Source organism: Tinamus guttatus, unplaced genomic scaffold (assembly GCF_059628265.1).
Source record: "Tinamus guttatus ecotype Peru unplaced genomic scaffold, ASM5962826v1 Tinamus_guttatus_pri_ptg000389l, whole genome shotgun sequence".
Lineage (NCBI taxonomy): Eukaryota > Metazoa > Chordata > Aves > Tinamiformes > Tinamidae > Tinamus > Tinamus guttatus.
Window position 1 is genome coordinate 20,471 of NW_028288923.1, and position 21,578 is coordinate 42,048.

At 41.3% G+C, this 21,578-nt stretch overlaps 2 protein-coding genes across 2 annotated transcripts; both read right to left on the reverse strand.

The window, feature by feature from the left end:
- Positions 1-482: 482 nt before the first annotated feature.
- On the reverse strand, positions 483-14,114 carry UBA2 (ubiquitin like modifier activating enzyme 2). The gene is made up of 17 exons (XM_088530823.1): positions 13,967-14,114; positions 11,550-11,633; positions 11,208-11,278; positions 10,683-10,747; positions 10,174-10,274; positions 9,891-10,012; positions 9,209-9,276; positions 7,566-7,687; positions 6,640-6,739; positions 6,039-6,199; positions 5,474-5,567; positions 5,263-5,375; positions 4,636-4,791; positions 3,952-4,048; positions 3,171-3,276; positions 2,541-2,677; positions 483-1,391 (listed from the first exon to the last, which is right to left on the reverse strand). The coding sequence occupies exons 1-17, from the start codon at positions 14,108-14,110 to the stop codon at positions 1,210-1,212; spliced, it is 1,923 nt and encodes a 640-aa protein (XP_088386949.1). The 5' UTR covers positions 14,111-14,114; the 3' UTR covers positions 483-1,209.
- Positions 14,115-14,948: 834 nt separating this feature from the next.
- PDCD2L (programmed cell death 2 like) lies at positions 14,949-20,423 on the reverse strand. The gene is made up of 7 exons (XM_088530804.1): positions 20,328-20,423; positions 18,568-18,697; positions 18,309-18,478; positions 17,052-17,446; positions 16,424-16,537; positions 15,334-15,482; positions 14,949-15,095 (listed from the first exon to the last, which is right to left on the reverse strand). The coding sequence occupies exons 1-7, from the start codon at positions 20,421-20,423 to the stop codon at positions 14,965-14,967; spliced, it is 1,185 nt and encodes a 394-aa protein (XP_088386930.1). The 3' UTR covers positions 14,949-14,964.
- Between the last annotated feature and the right edge of the window lie 1,155 nt (positions 20,424-21,578).

Below are 21,578 nucleotides of genomic sequence, written 5' to 3' on the forward strand. Positions count from 1 at the left end.
GTTCAATAAAAGCAGTCTAGTTCATCGATACACCAAAATTTATAAGTAATTTCAGCATGGTGTTGGTAATTAGGATGAAGAATGAGTCTTTAAGAATTGAGACAATTTTAACAACTTCCAAAATATTTACAAAAATGCAGTAGCTTAAAGATATTGTTCCTATTCCATGTTTTGCTCTATGCACGAAGCGTAGTTCATAAAAGATCAGTGCTTTCTCTTTCTAAAAGCAAGCAGTGATGAAAGCCTTTCTACATTGTGGTGTAAGTGCTCCAGCTGAAGAGGCCAATAATTGATTGTCCAGGAAAAAAAAAACATTCACAAAAGTTTTATTAAAAAAATCCCCTTTCACCTCAAACAAGTGAAGCTTAAGTTCTGTACTGCTAGGTTATGTTTAAAAAAATTGAAATAGTACAGTAATTTTTGAAGGCTATACATTGTAAAATCCCACAGATCATCATTAACTTGGACTGTGCAAGCAAATATAGCAAGTATTTCAGATGTCATTTATTTGGTCCATCAGATGTACAGTATAGTAGTAGTATCTGAGTTTACAAAACATCAAATATAAATAACCTGAAACTGTAACAATACACAAAAATTTGCTTCTTACACTGACATACCAGGCAGTACGAGCTGAAAAACTTGAGTAAATTAACAGTTTTACAGTAATGTACATAGTGCCAGTTGAAGTTTAAGAACACTGTTAAAACATGGCACTAATTTGCTTTAGTGAATTTTGTCTTTTACTTGAGTTCAGGGTGTGAAAAATAGTTAGAACTAGACTAACATACTTTTCCGCAAGCAAAAAAAGCAAAATAAAAGTTACTTATACATTTGGATATCAGGTGATAACCCTTTCCTAAACCAGGGTAGTTTTCTTTGTCCTATTGAATTATACCTAAAAGGTATTTACACAAAAATAACATGCCTTTTTTTTTTTTCTTGTGATCTTTTATGCAAATGCTTACGCGTAAATGTTCAGAGACTATATTTCTACTACATTTAATATACCATACGGAAAAACTTCTAAAGAGTCTATCAGGATGAAAGCAGGAACAGACACAAATTATTTAAGTCAGTGGACTGGTATTGTCTTGGAACAAAGGTCTTAAAATTAGTCTAGTTCTTGACATTTTTCACACCCCCAACAGAGCATACTGTTACTGTATTACACTATCTGAATCATTTTGTCAAGGGGCACTTGCATGTTCAGTCTAATGCTATGATTTCATCTTGCTCTTCTGTCTGCTCTGTACGCACTCTCTTAGTACTGACGCACTCTTTATCTTCTAGCTTTCTCTTGCGGCTTTTATTTTCCATATCCTCATCAACGTTGCTTGAAGGACCTTCATCTTCAGAATCAACAATCAATAGATCATCTTGATCTGGAGCTGCAAAATATATGTTTTTAAATCCAATGTATACTGCAAGGATAGTTTATCCTCAACCCAAATTTCATACCACAAAACAAAAATAAGGGTGTGTCTAATACAACACATCTTGAATCATTTATTATACACATCCCTTGTCATTCATATGAGACAATAATTTTCAATTTCCCTGAAATGTACATAAAATAGGTTTTTCACATGTTTCTATCTCTTCACCTGACGTGAAAATATCAGCCATCCAGAAGCATGGAAAATGCATTAGTTATCAAGGTTTTTTTTTTGCACAGGCAAAACAGAAGAACCGTGTACTATCTGCAGGAGTCCCTGAGGAGACAATCTTTACATACACGGAATCATAGTCCACACCGCCTTTTACTGACACACGCACCAGAAGCCAAATCTCCTGAGACACACACATGAAGAAGAAAATCAGTGGAAGGGGAAGCAGGTTTTAACAAAGAGCTAAAAGATACCCATGGAGAGTATAAAAGAGGGAAAAATACTGCCCAATAGAATCTTTTAAGAAAGTCATCAATTCTGTTTCTTTTTAAATAAAATTCAATGTAAAAACTAATTTTATGCTATTTTCTAATATTAGTTTTTATCTAATTTTAATAAATTAGATCAATGTTCTACATTTAGCCTCCCAATACAAGTAAGATGCAGATATCTTAAATAAGACTATCTGACAAGCAAATGAACACGGTTCCAGAGCATAAGACAGAAATACAGATATTTAACTTATGTGTGTCATAACAAATATTCAGATGTACATACTATCCCTATGAACCAGTAAGGCTTTAAATGCTCAAATGTCTTGCATTCAAGTCAAACTATTCTGAATAGGTTTCAAGGTTAATATTACTGTAAACGTTTATAACAATCTTAAATTTATATCTTTATGTATGTAAAATACATATATGCATACATATATTTGTACACCAACATGCATACATATGTGTGCACATATATGCATATATATACACACACACACATATATGTACATATATACACACACGGAGCGAATTTACATTTCACATTAGCAAAAAGAAGTTATGTCCTAATACTAAAGACAACTTACGTTTTAATTGGACTGCACTACTGAAAGATTGCATTTCATTTTGTTTAATATTCATTTCTATCACTTACCCGTCGATGTTGACGGTTGCGCTCCATCATCGCTACCATTGGTTATGTTCCTGGGTGTCGGTTCTGCAGGTTTAGGGCCAACTTTTTCAGGGGCATCACCAACAACTTCAAATTCTACATCTTTTTCTAGGTCTTCACTGTGGAAAAAAAATATTATTTTAAAAATGCTAGAATTTGCAAACTGATTTTTTCAAAAAAATATACTTCACTCAGCTATTAGAGCACCCTACAACTATGACAAAAAGGGGGGAAAAATTAAAAGCAAGGCAAGTCTGCTCGGTCCTCCTTCACAAATTAGCAAGGTTCTTTGGACTTTCTGGAATTTCTGACACATTATATTAAATTCATGATAAAACTCAAAGGTTAAGCCGCTGAAAATAAATATTGGGTGTAGTATTTTTTAACTAGTTGCTGTAGAATGTTTTTTACTAGAATAGTAGTTGCAAAGAGTATATTTTATTTGATTCAGTATGTTCATTGCATAAGGTAAAAACGCAATACAAAACTATATTTACTTTTGAGACTACCAGTAAGTGAGAAACTGCAAAGGATTTAAAACAAACAGTGTCAGAAATTACAGATAGAAGTACTTAAAATATATACATGAAATAATTATTTCAGAATCCTTACCTATGAAGCACATTGATTAACAGAGTATAGTCCTGGAGGAAATCATCTGCTTGTAGTCGAGTGCCATTTCGAATTCCAAAGTCTGATAATTTCCTATGATTATTTGCTAGAAAAACAGTGAAATGTTGTGGTACAAATGGGTTAATATATTAAGATTTTACTTAGTTTTAAAATTCAAAACTATCCTTTATATCTGAACAAATTTGATGAAAGGAGTACTCCAGAAATTTTATGTAGAGAAACAAGATTAATGTTTACTACCTATATTTAAAGGAAAAAAAATGACGTTTAAGCCTATATGGAGTTAAATCTATATGTTTGACTTAGTTACTTCTGGTGCATCCTTACATTTAGGAATGTTTAGCATCATTATTACATTCAGAAATGTTTTCTGGAGAAAATATTTGTATTACAATGGGGTCTACAAACATCAGTCGTTCATTTTAAAAAGATCCTATGTAAGAACCTAAGAACAAGAAGAGGAATGGGCTTTCAATTAGGAGGAGCTAATGGGAGCACTTCTAAAGCTGAACATTGACTCTTGAAGGAATTCTGATGCTCAACGTGAAAGCACTTTATACAGGAAAGCTCAACACTACTTATAGGCGTGCAGACAATACTACCAGTTATTCTCAAGCCATTTACATACATGCAGGTCCAGTTCTCTTCAAATATTACTCCAGAGAATGTACACTTAGAAATATGCTATAATTACATGCTGTACTACTTAGATACTTTCTAGTTTCTATTTATTCTTATTTAAAAGTTTTAATATGCATACCTTCTGTTTCTCCTTCTTCGGAAGAGATAAGAATAGTTCCTTTTCCATCATCTATTTGTACATCTGGTGCTACCATAGCAAATTTTTCTTTCACTATCTGAAAATATGAACATGATTGTTATCATCTTACCTGAAACTACTTATGAAGGAAATAACCTTAAATAATGGTGGTTTTCCTATCCTAGCCCAGGCTCATTAAAGCATCTGCTAAAAGCTATAAAATTACTATTTTTTTTTCTCTCATAAACAAAATAATTATCTTTTTGCAATCTGAAGCCACAGATCCAGCCACTACAGACACCACCTAAAAACCCTGTAATTTCTCCTTTAGAGGTTCAGCCATTATGCTGAAAAAAAAAAAAAAACTTCCAAAAAAGCACAGAATTACAATTCAGTTTTTATTACAACACTATAACCTGGCTATTGTAATTTTAAAATGAAATACAACTCTTCTTTGCTGTTAGATGCAAGCAGGCTTTAAAATATCAAAGAATTACAAAATACAAGTATTCTTACACAGGAGTCAGAAGGGCACTGACTAATCTAGCTTTTATTTTGTCTAAGAGAAATGCAAGTTACAGAGCAAAAACAAACAGCTAAAGTATAGCGAATAATCCATGTAACAAAACAACTTCATTCATGTATATTACAATCAAAATAAAAGCTGTAGATAACAAGATTTACCTTATCTTGGAGCGTTAACACGGTAACTTTGTGTACATTAAGTTTCACAGTCACTTCTGGTTTACTTGCACAAACGTAACAGTTAGGATTTGGTGGATCCAAAGCACAAGGGACCAATAGCTTCTTTCTGGGATTTGGCTGCTTGTTCAGAAAAATCTTGAAGGAAGAAGAAAATAAGTTATTCGTTAAGTAACAACACTAATAAAACTTGGTTTCCTAGAGATTTATTCCTAGTCTCACAGGATGTTCTCTCCCCTAGTCCTCTTTGACATGCCTGTTGAGCAGGAGAAAGTGCATGTTATGGCCAGCCCGCAATGACACCTCTTCTCATTGAGGAACTATTGCCAAACAGACACGTAACATGGGACAGTTGTGTTTCAAGCAGGGTCAGAGTCTGGTTCTCTCCCTCCCACCCAGCAGTCAATTTTCATGAGATGAGAAGGAACTTCAGGATCCTTGAGATTTCCATTTCTCTTTCTGAGCTGAAACTTCCCAGCACATTCAGGATCTACTGGGGTAACAACAACTGACAGAGAGTAAAACTGCACACTAGTCAAAGCAGGTTAAGCACAACTGTTAAATACATAATGAATAACAACAAAATAAAAATATCTTATTCCCACTTACCGTTCTACACTGATCTATTTTTCCTGATAAAATCTTCAAACCCTCCAGCACTATCAGACCAGCTATTACTGCATTAGTAGTAGCTATAGCTGGGATAATATTTCCTGCCATTGCTGCAAAATAAGCAAGAGTATGCAAATTTTTAACAGTAAATGAAGACTACAAAAAATAGGTATCTTTCTATTTAAGTGATGGTATATTTTATTCTTACATTTGATGTCAAATCTGCTCTTCATATTCATACTGAAAACATGCATCCTGAGGTTTGCAGCAGAAGTGACAAAATCCATTGCAGATGGATCATCCTGACAAGAAGTTAATGCAAAAGTATTTAAAATCAGATAACATACTGGAAAAAAAATTGCAACACATGGTTTCTAAATTATTATCTTAAAGAGAGATACATCTCTTATTATACATATCTCTTTAGAGATGTACAAATCCAGTTCAGTGTTAATTCACTCTGTCTCTTTCAAATGTATGTCCAGGCAGTTTCAATGTTGTGTTGATGATTATTTCTGAAATTGTGTTTTTTAAAGTTTTTGAATTAAGCTATTACCTTGCACCTCAATACTTAATTCTTAGATAAATGAGTAATAAAATATGACGTGTCTAAAGTATAGACAAAAAGTGTTTTCTATGAGATGCCAGACATTTTTGTAGTACTATTTTGTTAAGTACTGTAAGTATTATTTTGGAGTGAAATTTGAGAGTCCAATAATATTTGTTCTAAATACATAGCATATAAGTGGTTCCTACGTATTTGGGGAACTAACCTTATCCCATATAAGTTCTGCTCCATCACCCTTCTCAGCTAGGTGAAGTCTCAGGGTTTCAACACTCTTGGAAAATAAGTGTGCATAGCTCTTTACATCCAGAACCTGCTGATCCTTCAAGACTGCTGAGGACTCGTTTTGTTGGTCAGACACACTCTTCTCTTTGGGGAAAGAATAAATAATTAAGACTAGGAATATTTAGAAATCTGACAAAAGTTCTCTTAAAGGGCTAAGCTTTCCAGTTTCAGTAAAATTAAATGTTTACTAAACCAAAAAAACAATGTCCTTAAACAACAGTAGTCCCACCGTTTTACAATAAATCTGCATTTAAAACTGCAGTCTAAAGCTATCCTTACATCAATTGCTTGGAGATACACTACTCAATAGCAACCATGAATTTCCAGACCAATTTGACAAATATATTTGTGTGTATGGAAAAGAGTCCCAGAATAATACAAAAAAAATGTTGGAACCACAGTCAAGTAAATATGTTCATTGTCAGTTCTCAAACTTTGACAGTGAAAAAATGTTCATATCACAGAGATGCACTAACTAACAGGAGGTATGACCTACAGATATACAAGGCGAGGGGAACAATTACCTTGATTTTGTACCTCAGCCCAGTCTAGCGGCACTGGAGGCTTTCTCTTCCTCCATAGCTTATCCATTGTCAGCAAATACCTAATGTCATCTTTGAAAAGCTGGGAAATATCCAAAACAAAAACAAAACAAAACAAAAAGAGAGAGAGAGGAGAAAGAAAACAGACTTAAGTACTTTACTTTTAATCTGCTTTGAAGTTTTTGCTTTTCATCTTCATCCACATAAATAAATCAGACGACACAGAAGAAAAGTTACAAAAAAGTTCTTATTTCTCATCGTCTAACACAAAGGAGACAGCTCTGATTTTTTTTTTTAAGTAAAGTAAGTCAAGGAACAATAACCCAAGCAGTGGGTATATCTGCTTACTGAAGCCATCATTGCAACTATTTTAATACTCTCCCTGAGATATTCTTCTCTGGATGTTAATGAACAAACTTACATCCAATTCCAAGGAAAATGGCTACTGTCCATCAATACATACTCATACTCTCATATTCTTTTCCCATTCACCCCCCTTCTGGTAGCTTTTTAGAAGAAAATCTCCTAAAACAGCTTGTATTTCCTTATGCCAGGGTCTGATTATATACTGGAGGTGAATGACAGCCACTTCCCCCTCAGACTGCAGTGTGATGAGGCGCACTGAAGACCCTATAGGATTCAACAGTTTTTATTTTTTATATTAAAAATAATCCAAATGAAGGTTTCTGTGTACAATATGGAACCAGCTGCTGCAGCAGTAGTACAGATGTAGATCGAACACCATAAAAGTCACGTGTTGTTAATACCAACACCAGCAAAACTAGTGGAAGCCATGACATAATCGCATAATCAATGGCTACCAGTAAGCATATAAACTGTGTTTTGGGTTAACTTTAAAGCAGTTCACACACTTGAATACAGACATTTACTGGGGGGAAAAACGATACCTTAGTAAAAAGTTTAACTGGATCATATCCAGTTGATTTAGCCCACTCCTTAGTTGAAACACGTTTAATCTCACCATCTTCATTGGATGCTCGTGCTCTGGCTTCTGCTTCTGCTGGCTCCCCTATTAACAGAGTGTTAACTAAGTATTTTAATTAAAAAACAAACAAACAAAAACACGAATCCACAACCAAATATTTCCCCTAGAATCAACAAACATTACACAGGGACCACAACATGGTCCCTACCACTTTAGTACTTTATCCACATAAGAATCAATCTGTTCACAGGCATATCTAATATTGTTGACCCTAACACACCACTGATACCCACTGCATTTAACCAACATTACAACCACTGCTAGTTTGCTCAGTACAGACATCGGCCTACAGCTCCATTCCTGGAATTTCCCTGGAATACCTCCTTAAAAAATTAGCATGGCATCTGCTATCTTAAAGTCTTCCAGCAACAATTGTTATAACTTAGTTACGTGCCACTCTCGCAAGGTTTAGTTATTCCACTCTGAATTTCCTGGAGGAATACTGGTAAGTGAATACTATCTGCTGCTGAGAGGACCTGAAGTATCAGCAGATCCCCTAACCTTCCTCTCTCAAACTCATGCATCTGTTAAAGGTCCAGAAAAAGAAGCAGAAGATACTTATTCACCTTTACAGCAACTACAGTTATGGGCATTCAAAAGATACAGGACAGGTTCAAAAACATAACTAAAAATGAGCATATACCCTGTACATATGAACACAGAAGTATTTCAGACCAAAAGCATTCACACATGATCCCTGTTCTTCTTTGCAATCCCTCAGTTAGGAGTTAAAAATGAAGAGCGACTACAAATACCACTTAGTTCTCTGTCCTCAGTTCAAAGGACAAGACTCTCCGCTGCAAGGAAGGAAGCATGCCCTCACACCCAAGTATAAAGGACCTCCATCCCATGGAGACCAGTATACTTAATTTTCACTTCCAGCTCACTTTGCATTTCAGATTTCTGTACACAGAGTAAAGAAAGTTGCTCTACATGCAACAGGAGTCTCTGAATACACAGTGAAAGCCTCTTTTATCTAAATCATACAATTTACCCCGGATGTGTTAATCCAAACTTTATAATTAGTAGGAACATGACTGTTCCTCACAGCTGCTCTACCCAGATTACCTCTGACAAAACTAATAAATGCCAATGACCTGCATGACACTGCAGTAAAAACGTTTTCACAACAGCTGAACAAATCATTTTATTAATTTTCAGACTGCCCACACGACAGTTCTGATAACAGACAATGGTCATCTTGAAGAGTATTTTTTGCACACTGACCACACTTAAACATCTCTGACATTGTACATATCAAGGAATCCAAAAGACATTGGAATTGTTTTATATTTCTATTAAGTGCTAGCAAGCAGGCAATGAATTACCTATGGTGAACAAAAAGGTCTAAGGAAAATTACTGTTAACACTCCAAACTCATGCAGTACATGGGCACTTGAAGTGGAATCCTTAGAAGAAAACAGAGTTTAACTGCCCAACTTTAACTAACTTTAAGAAATGGATGGAAACAAGTCATGATTTCTGAAACAGAACTTTAGTAAATAGGCAGTGCTCAAGTAAGCTACCAGTTTATATCACACTCACAGGCAGCTTCAGGATCAGCTCTGTCAGGAGAGACTTCTTGATCAGCATCTTCTTCTCCAAAGAGCTGGCTGTATGAAAATTAAAAACAGAAACATAGCACTAGGTTTTCATCATATCTAATTAATCACTAAAATATTTCCTAACTGATGTGCATCCATTTGAGAATTCTTATTAAAGCACCACTTCATATTGAAATTCACCACATGTAGACTTAGTACTGACAACACAGAAAATACTATAAAAATTAAGTAAAATAGATTTATGCAACTTATTCAATAGTTCATTTAGCTTTACCTTTATATTGCAGTACTGAATGAATCGCCTATATCACCTCTGTAAAATCTTAGCAAATTTTACAATCGTGGATACAATACTTATTCTGAAAAATGTGTTAACTTCACAGGAAATAAGTGAAGGATAAAGCAAGTTCTTAACAACCCAGACTGCTGTACCAAATTTTTCTGCCAGGTTTTCTGTGATAGCAGAACAAGCCTCAGTACTAACAGACATGTTACTTTTTTAACAAACACACTGATAAAACAACAGAAAGATTTCTCAATAATCCACAATAAATTGAAAAAAATGTTTTCGTTTTGTTTCTCAGACTACAGGTATCCAATTAAAAAAAAAAAAAAAAAACAAGAATGAATCACAGTGACTATTTTCTTTAAAAATGACTTACTTGAACAAATACTTAGCCCACACAATGCAATGGATAGGCTCTGATGGTGTATTGCGGATTGTGCAGCCTGGAAAAGTCTTCTGAGTTGGTTTAGGATGACATTCATAACATTCTGTCACTCCCTGGGGAAAAGTGAAATATTTATTTGCCACACTGTGAAGGCTACTGATAGTATATGCTATTATCAGATGAACTGGAGGTGTATCTCAAAATACCCAGCACCTGGCTGCCTAAAATACCCACTGATTTAAACTTAAAGTGATACAGCAATAAACAACCTGACCTTTTTAATAACTGTTACTTGTCCAAGGTAGCCTGCGGTTCCACTCTCTATAAGGGGAACATCAGCAGCCAGACACATCCTGTTCACATGGTTACGAGCAGCTGCAAAAGGAAGAATTTTCAAAAAATTTAAATAAATAGAGAAACGATTGACTTGTCTGGACTCAAACTAGTCTCTCATGCAAGTATTTATTTGGAATCTGCCTCATTTCATCATACGTAGAATTACGTCTTTTTAATTTAGCCCATCTTGCAATTAATACAAAATAAACTGTCACTATTAAATACAACTGAAAATGTATATATGTACTTACAACACTTATTTCTTCCCATAAAAGAGTAACATCAAAATTAATGTTCACTTTGTAACAGCATTGACTACATTTTAAAGTTTATAGTCAAAATATTAATAGCTTAAGAGTTTAATACGTTAATTTCTGAGTTAACTGACATTGCAGAAGTAGCAATAGTATTTTAATTTCAAATATAAAAGTATAGGGAAAAATTCACCTCTGTTATCCAGAGCATTCATAACCAATGTAAACTGGCGGAAGAACTCTACATTATAGTCAGGGCTACAGAAAAGAAAAACAATATTCAAAACAGTACATGAAACTTGTTCATCATTATGCCATTACAGAAACTACCTGCATTCAAAAGTAGACTGAGTTAGTAGACTACTAATCTACTAGTAGACTACTACTTAGTAGACTAAGTTATTCACGTACACACACACGCGCACAGACTTCATGGGTTGTTTTAGATCATGGGCTCAACATTCCCATTTATTTTCATCCAATTATTGCTCAGAACATCTGGGAATCCTCACAGTGTAGAAACTTCTATATTAACTGTTGTTAATAACAGGGAAACTTGACACAACAAAAACTTCAGCTCCCTATCAAAGCATAAGAAAATTCATGGAAAGTCCATATTCCCACCAGGTGTATGGTAGTGTTACATTTACATTGTAGCATTAAATAAGCCACTATTTGCAAATCAAAACAAGTAATTAGAACTTAAAAAAAAACATACTTCATGATGCTATCATGATAAGCTATAATATTAGCTTCTGGACAAAACTGTAAGACGCTTTCCTTGGCAACCTAGAAACGAGAAAAAAAAGAACAAAATGTGCTTATTTTGTCTTCTTTTTAAAGCTAAATGCTCTAGCTTACTCGCACCTTGGAGCTTGCAATACATTTAAATGAAGTGGGTAGCCACAATGAGCCCAACACTTACTTTAGCAACTCTTCCACATAGAAGACAAAAATATTATAAGCAGAAGCACGTATAGTATAAGCACAGTTGTGACATATTTCTAACACTGACCATGAAATAATAGTACTGAATAGGAAAGACTAACTTTTTTCTCACCTGTGATTTTGATCTTCCAACATGTTTCTTTTGAAATAAAAACTGCCTGTTGAGATTGCTGACATCAATAGTATCCAAATCAATCTGTAAAAACACAAGAGGCAGCCATTTCATTTTAAAGAAGTAGAAAGGAAAAAATCATTACTTGACTTTGAAACAACTGTGACTGAACAAAGAACATGAACTCTATAGCTGCATTTTCAGAACTGCATACAGATAGTTATTACATTTGCATTATTGCAGCCATTGAAGCAAAGTTGATTAGTTGATAATCTTCAGGAATAGCCAGATTTTAAACAATTATTCATGATGGAAATGTATTTCAGAAATAAGGGCTACATGACAACAAATTGATTAGAAAGAGTCTCTGCTCAAATGCACGGCACATGTTGAGATACACACGTGGAGTGTTAATATCGGGATTTTTCTAGTTAGCATCAACAGAGACACAAGGATCCGCTGGGAACACTACGGATGCATCCAGGGAGGTGCTGCAGACGCGAGCCCGGCTGCAGCCAGGCTCTGCAGCCAGCTCCCTGCTGAGCACGGGCTCTCTGCCACGCTTGCCCCAAGGCCTGGGGCTGCTCGGCAGACTAGCTAGTCCTTCTGCTTCGCATGTGAACACAGCTCTGAGCAACCGAATCAGCACACCCGGGGCTGCGTTTCGTCTCATTCACACATTGCGGGACAAAAAACTTTCACTATTTGCTACCAGGACCAACTGCTTCCATGCACTCTACAAAATTAGGAAGTCTGGTTACAAAGAAGTACAATCAAGACACTTAAAATCGGAACACCCAGAGTGCACAACCTCAAAAAGTTGCACCTTTAATTTCCCAGAGCCAGGTTTCTATTTATCATATGCACATGAACTTGGTGGTTTACAGTGGCTTTACTTCCCCCTTGTATACAATCATGCTAGAATTAAGAAGATTTAAATAGAACCATGAGAAGAACTTGAACTGTTTTCAAACCTTTGTTGCTGCTACTCTAAGTCAAAAAAGTTTATCTTGCCAATTGCTGCTGTGAAAGGTCCTCTCCTCTCCCATCCCTAGCAAGGGCAGGGAGAAGAGTTTTCTAAGCCTCAGTAAGACATTTTAGACTTGAGAACCTTCTAGAAAGCCAAATGTTAATATTCTTATTTCAGACATGGATTTTGTCTAATTTTGTCCTCACAAATAAAAGACACATGGCTCTATCAACCAAGCATAGTTACATATTTCTGAACTATACATTCAAAACTAATTTTTATTATTGCTTTTGCTAACAATAATAATAATAATAAAGGAAAAGTCTGCCATGGCTTTCCTCGCCCCTCAAAAAAACAAAAAGCATTTTCTTGCATCCAAATGTATTAGTGTTTTTTAATCAAGGAAAACCTATAAAAATCACAGTCAGTAAGAAAGGCAATTTCTTTTCACGATAGCAGAACTCTTTTTATATAACAATACATTCTTTGGGCCTCATCTTGTCCTTTGCCATCCATTCTCTACATTACCAAAATGCTACATTCTTGCATAAAACACTGCCAAATAATACTTTTAAAAGATCATGGGCCTGATCCAACATCTACTTAAACTGATGGAGTCCAGCCAGGTTGGACCTGAGAATGCAGTGCAGAAAATCCCAGCGCAACACGTGAAACAATAAACATGCCCCAATCAGCTTCGTGCTGGCAATTAACCGGGAAACGAGGTTTGCAGTGACACGGGAAGGGAGGGAAAGGAGGGAAGAGCAGCGCGGGCCTCTGCTTTCCCTCCCGAGCTGGACTCGGGGAGTTGGTGCTGGCGCCGGCCGGGCTCCCCGCGGGCTGCGGGGAAAGGGGCAACGTGGGCAGAGCCCGAGCGGCTCCTGCGCGGCTCAGGAGGCACCGCCGGGCAGAGGTTCGAGTCCGGGGAGCCGAGGGACGGGGAGAGCAGCCGCGCGCGCTGCGGACCCGGCGGTCCCCACACGGCTCCGCTCGGGAGGTCTGAACGCGGCCCGCCCTCACCCGCCCTGAGGCGCCCTCCGGAGCCAAACGGCCCCGCGGCCGCCACGGGGCCCCGTCCCGCTGCCCCGCGGCCGGGCCCCGGGAAACAAAAGCGAAAGCGACGGCGGGACCGTGGCGCCCGCCCCGCACGCGTGATGGCCGCGGCGCCCACGCGTGTTGTGGCCGGGGCCGCGGCGCCCCCGCACGCCCGGGAAGCGCCGTCCGGGCGCGCCAGGGCGGCAGGAAAAGCGGGGGGGGGGGGTCACCGGGGCCCGCGCGGCGCCGCCCTCCCGCGGCCTCGGCGCCAGCCCCCGCGGCGCCCGCCCGTCCCGCGCAGCGGCGGGGCCCGCAGCCCGCGGCCCCTCGCGCGTCCCCCGACGCGTGCGGCGCCGTTCGAAAGCGCGCACACCCCGCGGCGGGGCCGCCCCGCGCCCGCCCCGGGCCGCACCACGTCGATGTTGCTGAAGCCCGTGAGCACCAGGTCCTTGAGCAGCTCGCAGCCGATGCCCCCGGCCCCCACGACGAGCAGCCGCGCCTGGGCCACGGCCTCGGCCAGCTCGCTGCGCAGCGGGCCCGACACCGGCGCCGACATGGCGGGCGGGCGGGAGCGGCTCCTCGGCCGGGCCGCGCTCCGCACAGCGAGCCGGGGCACAGAGCGCCGCCGCGCGCGCGCCCCGCCGCAGCGCCCCCTGCCGGCCCGGAGCGGCAGCCCGCGCGGCGCCGCCGCGCCCGCCGGTTCGAGGCCCGCGCCCGCCGGTCCGCGGCCCGGGCCCCGCAGCGTAGGGCAGGCGGCAAAGGAGGACGCGGGTTTCCTGGGGCTGCTGAGGGATCCCTTAGAGCTTCCTCCCACTCGTGCTCAGTGGAGCAGTGTTGATGCCCTGGCGATGAGTCTGTACAAATCTTTAGGGACCATCACTTAAACTACTCCTCCCTTAAGTCAATTAAAACACAGCAATTTAGCCCTAAGCCACAAGGGGGCTGCTTTAACTAAAGCAGCGTGAGCCACTTGCAAGTGAGGTAACAAGCCCAGCACTCTGCTATTTCCAATTTGTTTTTTAAAATAAGGCATTAAATTTCTGATATTTAATTTCTACAAACTGGAACCCAGCCCCATAGCATGAGTAGTAGAGTAAGTACCTAGCAATATAAAAAGTAACTAAAGTGGACAATCTTTCTCCTTCACTTTCCTCCTCAAAATGTTTAAAAGTGTAACCAGCATCACAAAACAAAATCCATTCAGCATGTTTAAACAAAGTGAGCAATTTTCTACGTCACTACCTTTTACAAGGCATGCTATAGATACTGCAAGCAATTTGTTATTCTTGGAAACGAGCCCCACATGACATGGATTTCATTTTTCATTTCTAGCAAAAAAAACTCTGACATAATTACACATGCTCAAGTTAAGTCAAAAATAGACTTTCCATACATGTGCTGTAATATGTTTTATTTAAATAATTTCTGATCTGGGTCTTCTTGTACAAAAATGAATTCTTCAAGAGGGGTTTGATGATTTGTTGGCCAACAGCTCCTCTCACATGTGTAAACTATAGCAGTCCCAAACTCCACTGATAGATCTAAAAACAAAATGAAGACGTGTATTAGGAAATCGATCCATGCAGGGGCTTTTACTTATTACTGTCCTTGCATTTATGTATAGACTTGCATAACTTCATTACTCAGTTGGTCACTTACATTAAATTAGTGGTCATTTTTGGGGGTATAGTTCAAAGTTCTGTACAATGATTCAGCATAATGATTATACCAAGACGCTGGCAGTTTCTAGTGTTCAGCTAAAACAAGAGAAGTCCACACCTGTATCACTCTGAAGCATGCTGACCAGTGCTGGCATAAGCTGAAATTCAAACACTCTGTTACTTCCACAGTTACTGCAGGCTGGAATATCTTTGTTAATGTCGGCTGGAGGAGATGTTATGAATAGAGGCTCCCCTCCCCAGGAGTATCTACGGCAAGAAAATAAAAAATACATATATATATACATATATGTATAATCTAAATTTCACAGCAAAACATACATGTTGGTGTCAGTGTTCAAGATTCTCTGAAACCTCAGGGCTTGCTTGAAGCACACACACACAAAAAGGTTAGGCACCACAATCATTGCTAAGTTTAAGGAGAGTCATTCAAGATTAAAGATGGGGAAGGGAAAATTCTTGGAAGGTCAACACTTGGAGATACTTGTAGAGAGCGTTACATTAAAAAAAAAATTTGAATTGATATTACAAAATATCCTGTACCCGACTTGTATTTTATCAAACAAACTATACTTTCCTGGAAATAGAACCCTCATTGCTGGCCGTTAAGTATATCCAACACTATCAGCCTTCACAAGCCTTGTACATACTGACACACAAAAAAAATATTGCTGAGGGCTATCATAGCTCTGCATATAAGTACCACCATGATGAAATACAGTTTCCACTGAATGCCAACTGGTGATTCCATGTTGTGCTGACAGCACAATAAAGAGGCTTGAGATATAAGCAATGACAATAACATGACCAAACTTCAGAGGAGCAGATGACCTTGAAAATATTCTCACAAGAGCATCCCACTGTGCCTTATGGTTTCCCCTCAAGACTGCCTCTGGAAAACTCCATACCTAGGTTTCAGTGGGTCTTCAAGCAACAACGTGGCTCTTGTCAGGGCTTAGGTTGGACATCCTCCCATAGGCAGGTCCATGCTCTCTGACCCTGCTTTGTTTCTTGTCTTCTACTTTGTATTTAGCCAGTGACTAAGTCTGGGTAGCATACGTGCTAGTAGTGCTGTGCCCAAATGTTTTCATAAGAAAAAATATCTTTCCAATGATATAATTTATTTTGATGTACTAGCAATCCATGACTACAGACTATATCTCCCTTTTACAACAAAGAGATCATCATACCTTATAATCTGTTCAGGACAGACAGATATTCTTTTCATAAATTTATGAAATGTGTGATCCCTGCTTTTGACCTCACTCTTCTCATATTTTTCCTTGTCACCTTCACCTGCAAAACTATGGAGAAAGACGAAAACGAAACTTCCAACCAGGTTTTCGTTAGTGAGCGTTCTGTAAATCAGCAATATTACTCTATATTCATGTTACCATTATCCCAGTCTCTAGTCCATGATTAGATCAATTTCCAAGTAGTTATACTTTTAAAATCTCAAATACAATTGAAGGAAAAGTAGCATGCTGAAAAGTCAAACTGACGATACAAACTTGTGGTTTAAGCCACACTTCATGTTAAGAGACTGAAGGTCCACTAGACCATCCAGAGCTCAAGAAGGTTCCAGTTGTTCAGCATCTCAGAAACAGGTACATCTCTGAATAACGCAAAGTTTCAAGTTTTAACAAAACTGTGCTCATTCTTGAGATCCTCCTGCAAGGTACCACACATCATTGATTCCTGGTGGAATCAGTTATGAACAAAAAGGACTCAGATGTACCGAGAATCACATGTAGTCTATCAGCCAGCACACAGGAAACTACGCAACCCCTTCAGCACAAAATCTAAACCTGCTCTCACCTTTCTGACATCAGCTGCTCCAAATCAACACCCTCTCTCTGCTGATACTCCCTTAAAAGCTCATCTGCATGATCTGTGTCAAGGAAACCAGCGTAGTCCTCCTCATCCACAACATTAATGTAAAAGGGCTGGAACGCAGGGGCTGAACCAGCCACTGCTGCTCCCTCCCCAACAGGAGGGCAGGGACTCGGGGGAGCTGGCGTGTCCGGAGCTTCGGACAAGCGGAGCTCTTGGAACCGGGATGCACACTCCACCTCTCTAGGCAAGGAGTTGCTCATCACCGCTTCGTTTAAGCCAAGCAGCTGAAGGGATGTGAACGCCGGAGGTCCTGCTTCATCATGGCCTCCCCAGTCATCTGCTTCTTCACACCAATCACTTGCAGCAAAGGTGGGATCCTGTTTGTGAGGGAAAAAACAAAAGGAAACATTTTCAAAACTCACTACTCTATCGACCATCAAATACAGTTTCACTATTACAACAGAGAAGTACATTCCCACATACTAATGCTTTACATTATTTTGTCTGTTTGCCCCAACATGCTGGGTACCTGCAAACCCATGGCTGCTTTTCACAACAGTGTGCACAGCATGGCAAAAGAAATCTCAAATTGTAGAAATATCTCAAAATGGTACACACTGTTTGGAATATTTATCCAAACCATAGTTCCTGCTCCATAGACAAGCTCAAAGAGCAGCATGTGCAGGAAATACATAATACGTAGATGCAAATTAAGTTAATTGTTTAAAAATATACTGTGGGAGCAAAAGGCTAGGGAAAGAAAGTAGAAAGCAATAAAAAGGTCCATCAAAATTTTACCCATCAAAATTTCATAGTGCAAATGCAGCTCTGGAGTTAACACTCTTACAGCCTGTAATCATTAGCTTGCAAGCCACCCATCCCCCCCTTTCAATTTTTTAAAGCCAACTTACAGAAACCTGTCTTTAAATTTATAGAAAATTATCTTTAGGAGGGAAAATCCCATAAGCACACTAACAATAATTAAGTCAGATTAGTTAAAATCGATGATAAAAGAGGCTAGGAAGATCATACACGTTTTTAGGCCTCACTAAATAGCACTGGGCGTTCTGCCCCAGAGCGGACAGCGGTACCTGCTGCGGGCGGCGCGGCGGCGGCGCGGGCGGCGCGGCCTGCGGGCCCTGCGAGCGCAGCACGGCCCAGCTGCGCGGCACACGGGAGAGGCGCGTCAGGAGCGGCGGCCGGCGGCGCGGGGCGGGCCGCGGGGCGCCCCCCGCTCACCTGCGGGCCCGGCCCCAGCAGCCGCTCCGGGCGCAGGCGAAGACGTTGGCGACGCGGTGGAGCGGCGAGGCCTCGAGGGGGCAGTAGAGCTGCACGAGGTGCGCCAGGGCCGCGCCGCACACGCCGCAGCGCGGGCCGGGGCCGCCCGCGCGCACGCCGGGCACCGCGTCCTGCGGGAGCGAGAGCACGGGCCGCGCTGGAGACGCCTCGCCAGCGCCGCCCCGCCGGCCCCCGCCCCGGCCCGCCCCGCCGCCCGTACCGCGCGGCCGCCCAGCTTGTTGGTGGCCCAGGCCGCGGGGTGGCCGCCCGGCGCCGCCATGGGCGCGTCGCGCAGCCCCAGCAGCACCGGCCGCCTCGCCGCGACCGCCATGGCCGGCCCGCGCGCGCCGCTCCGGCAGGCGGCGAGGCCGAGCGCGCCGCCCCGCTCCCTGCGCGGCCCCTCAGCGCCCCCGCCGGCGGGGAGGCGCGCGCGTGCGCGGCTGGGCGGGAGCCGCCCCCGCCACCGGGGCTGGGCGGGGCGCGCGGCGGCGCCATTTTGTGTGTGGGGAGGGGCGGGAGGCGGCGGCGCCGGGCGGGCCCGCGAGGCGCCCCGCGCTGCTCGGCAGCCCCCGCAGGACTCGTGCTCGGGTCGACTGCAACCCAGAAACCCGAGGTGTCTCCCTGGAGCGCCCGGGGGACAACTGTTAATGCTTTGGAATGATGATCAGCAGATCTACTGGAACTGCACTCAATAAGTGTCGAAGCGTTTACAACGTACTGTCTATTAATCTTCAGGCAGTCGAGTTGTCCACAGCTGTTAGCCTAAGGCAAGGCTATGAAATACCCCACTTGCACTCACTAACAAAGTAACATGTTTGATTGAGGTAGAAAAAGGCAACCTTACCTGTTCTGAGCCAGGTTGGACCGGCACTGCATAGTGGCTCTGCAAAGTTTAAGTTCCCCCATGCAGCATTCACAAGGCAGGAGAGGAGGGAAAAGCAGGGAGGGCACAGGATGAACAATCATGCAGAGCATCCATCGTTTTTCCTTTCTCTTTTGAACTGACTTTTAGGAAAAAAAACTTCCCATGAATACAAGCTTCAGAACTGACTCCAAATGAAGGATATGAGGGAAAGGCATGAATCCACAGTTATACAGGAAAACTAAAATTTCTTATGCTACTAGAAATGCTTTTTATCTTACCAATGCATAGGTACGAACAAGAGGGAAACAAATGATTTGGCAGTTAAAAATTCAGGGGTTGCCAAGGAGAGCTTTCAAAGTACAAAGACGGTGTTATCTCTATACCCTGCTTCTATTGGCCTTGTATGCTCAGTTCAACTTGGTTCATGTTGCGCTTCATCAAAGTTCACGGGATTATCAGCATCTAATAGACAAATAAAACATTAATAGTTCTGGTAATAACATAACTGAAAATTATACGCTTAAAACAAGAGCTACCATAATAACATGTGGGTGAAATGACTATCCTACTAACTCTAAATGTGAGCTATGAGGACACTGTGTGTTCTCAAAGATTAATAGGAAGGAATCCTTTACATGCCAGCACACCCTGACACGGAGCTGGTGCCATTACCGCTATCAGGGACCTACCTGGTGCTGAACTGTGAAGCAGATTTTACCTGAAACCATTGCAGAAGACCAGAGCCTCTAGAAGCTCTTGCTCTGTGTTATGTTCATGGGGGGCATTTGTATTCATCCTCTTTCTGCCATATAAGCTCTGCTCTCTCCTGCCATACATTTTGAGTTCCTCTCTAAGAATGATTCCCAATCTTCAGTGTCCTATGGACTTCAGTGCTGAAGACTTCAGCGAAGTGACTCTGCACACGAGTGACACAAGTCAGCTGAAACAAACTCGGGCAAGTTACACGTTGCCTCCACTTGATATTCGTCTTAACTTCCTGTGCCTGCATGCAGCAGTGCCAGAGCTTTGGGGACCAGTGCCTCACCCCTGCCAGGGGAATTTCAGCTGTTGGGACAAGTCACCAGTTTTAACATGCATCAAAGATAGAAGCTCACGCATTGTTCCGAGGATAACTTCAGAACATCCTGAAGGAGACATGGGCTGAAAACATGTTGAACAGTTATGGTAACAGAAACATTGAGGAGCTTCATTCTCGGCCTTTGCTTCATGTGCTCAGTTCAGGTATTTTCCTAAAGCTGGTCACTCAACTCTGGTATCTAGCTGTTTCAAAGGATGGAAAAACAAATATTGCATCTCCTACTGCCTCAAGAAAAAACATCTCACATTTCCGCAGGGTTCTGTGAGTTTTTTACATACTCATCATATACTGGACAAGCAAGCTCTGGAGAAACGTGCAGAAAAAGACCTATTATTTTAAAGCAAAGCAAAACTGGAATCACTGAAAAACAGTAAGCATGGATTTAGCATGAAATAGCTCATCAGTGTGTAAAGCAAAGTCATGCTTAGAGCTGTGTGAGAGCACCCTTAGAAACGTGTAATTCATAAAACACAAGAAATGGCAAATGCCTTCAGCTGAGTTTTCCCATGTTGCAAATGAGTGGGAGACTACTATGTCATCTGCTATATCATTGCTAGCGAGACTATGTACCTTGTGTAGCTAATAAAGGGTCAAGAAGATAAACCATTTTATGCTAGCGGGAGAGCAGAGAGGGCAAAAACCTGATAAAATTAGGGGGATGGAAGAATGAGAATGTTACGTTACGAGAACGTGACAATGTTACGTTTCTTAAGTAGATTAGGCTGCAGCTTTTGGAGATGCTGGATATGATCATATTTTAACTGCAGTTGAAATTACAAACAAGTCCCTCTTCTGCCCAAATACAGCTCAGCAGAATGCAGACTGATGCAACAAAAGAGACCAAGATCCACACAAAATACAGGGATTAACCACTAAAGCTGACTTTGTCACAACGTGTAGGCCAAAACACTCCAGGCTGGGAACTGGCTACCACTACAGGAGCCCTGTTTGACCCCATAATTCTTTACGTGCCCGTGCAACACTTTTCACATCAGCTTCCCTCCCATGCCCAGCCCAGGGACACCGCCACGGAGCAAACAGTGACTGGTGAACAACCCCATGCTTTCCCCTCCGCTCACTCTGGGTGTGCGGCTGCCTTCTCAGCAGAGCGTCCTTCCCTGCCCCGTGAATCATGGATTCTTTGCCAGGAAGGACAGAAGAACACAAAATCACGCCACAGAACAGGCCGTGAAAGCTTCAGAACCTCCAGACTCACGTCTTGCCACAGAAAGTAGGAAAACTTAGATCTGAAACCTTTAGGGTGAAG